This window comes from Sebastes fasciatus, chromosome 1 (genome assembly GCF_043250625.1).
Source record: "Sebastes fasciatus isolate fSebFas1 chromosome 1, fSebFas1.pri, whole genome shotgun sequence".
Taxonomy (NCBI): Eukaryota; Metazoa; Chordata; class Actinopteri; order Perciformes; family Sebastidae; genus Sebastes; species Sebastes fasciatus.
The window spans coordinates 13,124,412-13,126,637 of record NC_133795.1 but is presented as its reverse complement, the minus strand read 5'-3'; the positions used below and the strand labels follow the sequence as shown (position 1 = coordinate 13,126,637).

Genomic DNA, 2,226 nt, shown 5'->3' with positions numbered 1-2,226 from the left:
GTGTCGTCACTCAGCCGCAAAGCCTTCTGCCTTGAAATGCATTGAGGACAGAGACTATGATATAGTGGAGATGGGTCAGCTGCGAGTGGGATAAAGAGAGTCAACATCAGCAACAGATCATTGGAAAAAGAAAAACAGATTTTTAACAGTCATCTTATTCTATATTTTAAACAAACTGAATTGCTGTTTTATTTCACTTCATTCTTTATAATGATGATTATATTTTACTTCATTGTTGTTATTCAATTGATTGATTGATCGATTGTCTATTATACAGGGATGAGAGAGTAACAAACAGGAACAAAGAATCTCACTGCCCTGTCAATGTGTATGTGATCAATAAACTAAACTTGAAACTTCATTATTGCACAAATTACAGTAAGAAATCTGAGATTAAAGTATGATTTCCTCTGTTAAAGGATCTTAGAACTCAATATTTGTTTTCATAATACAAAATACTACACTTTAGACTATCAAAATATATAATGTCATGCTTCAGATACTCTGCTTTATTGAAACTACCAAATGTTTTAGATAGCCTATGTGCGTTTATTAGGCCTATAGTAACATGGGCAAATTATTGACAAGGTTGATAACAGCCAGCTTTTATTGTGTTTGATTGCATTCACTTTTTGGCAAAATAATTTTGTAGTAACTCAATTATTCAAAATATTAAAACTACATTTAAAAATATTACTCTTATTCCCTCTTCTCTAAAAGCTATATGGACTATTTCTTGAGTGAAGCAGACATAAACATTATTATAAAATTGGTGGACAATGATGGTAGGTTGGGTTTTTTGCCAAATGTATTAGATAGCCTATGTGCGTTTATTAGGCCTATTGTAACATGGGCAAATTATTGACAAGGTTGATAACAGCCTATTTATATACTGAGCTTTATTGTGTTTGATTGCGTCCACTTTTTGGCAAAATATTTTTGTAGTAACTCAGTTATTCAAAATATTAAAGGGACTGTTTGTAACTTTTCACACATATAAATCTACCGGCTCGGGATCCCATGCGCGCTCGCATATGCACGCTTGTGTGTGGCTACGCTGTTCAGACTGCTCCGCTGCCTGCCTTCACTCACACAACGCGCGCGTTCTCGCTGTCTCGCTCCACCTCACGTGCATGCGCGCTCACTACACGCTCCAGAAGAGTTAGTTTAACTCGTTTGGACGTTTGTGTAGAAATTAATGCTGCAGCTCCTCCAGACCAACAGAGGTTTCCTGTGTCTTGTGAAGTGACGGGGCTCCACAGCGAGAAACGTCGTCGTCTCTGACCGGGTGCCGGTGTCTCCCTGCACTCTCCGGCTGTGGTCGGGAGGCGATAACTTTTTTCTTCCTGCTTCAGCTCCGGCACCGACCCGTTTTTGCTGAAGCAGGAAAAGCCAACACTAGGATCAGCATTGATTCATGGAGAGACCTTCGTCTGGTCAGCTAACATTACTGCCAAGCAGCTGAAATATAGAGTGATATTGGGGTTTTAGCTGACGTGTGTCGCCTCACTGTTTTGAGCGATGCTCGTTCATGTCTATTTAGATCGAGCAAGCGCGAGCCCGACGCTGACTTTCGTTGACTTAACGGCCACAGGTGTCGCTGTTAACAAGCAATTCTGAAAGTTACAAATAGTCCCTTTAAGACAGAGGGTAAATACAGGCATATTCAGGCCGACAGTATGAGGAAAATAAAGTTTTTTTTAACATTTCAGCAAGTAAACATGTTCTGGTAGAAACACAAAATACAAGTATGAACCTGAAAATGAGCATGATGTGGGACCGTTAAAATCTCAGCCAGCTGGTTATCTTTAACCATCTCCCATGATTCATGTTGTTCTCCAGAGGTGTTACTGCAGGTTGTAACTAGTCGTCGCTCTCCTCTTCTCTTTCAGTCTCCAGCGCGGTGCAGCTCCGCCTCTCACTGTGTCTCCAGCAGCAGCAGCAGCAGCAGCAGCAGTGTGTGTCTGTAGTAGTAATCCGCCTGCTCTCTCTGCGCGCACTGAGCTCGCATTTAGTGTCACGGTGCCACCGGGAGAGCTAGGCGACAGACTGCTGCGCGTCAGGGGACACCAGTCACCACCATCATCCGGACGGTTCAAGCGACAGACATCCCGCCGCGGGCAATGACATTGGTAGACTGAAGTGGGAATACACGAGAAAACAACGCAAAAATGACGGTGGACTTTGAAGAATGTATAAAAGATTCACCCCGATTCAGGTAAGACG

The 2,226-nt window shown here is 42.2% G+C and overlaps 1 protein-coding gene across 1 annotated transcript in view; it reads left to right on the top strand.

Moving 5' to 3' along the window:
* Nucleotides 1-1,762: 1,762 nt before the first annotated feature.
* LOC141764598 (arf-GAP with coiled-coil, ANK repeat and PH domain-containing protein 3-like) overlaps nt 1,763-2,226 on the top strand; it is a 78,705-nt gene continuing 78,241 nt past the window's right edge. Inside the window, exon 1 of the mRNA XM_074629918.1 lies at nt 1,763-2,218. Within this exon, the coding sequence (XP_074486019.1) occupies nt 2,172-2,218 (47 nt within the window). The 5' untranslated portion in view covers nt 1,763-2,171. The remainder of the gene's footprint in view (nt 2,219-2,226) is intronic.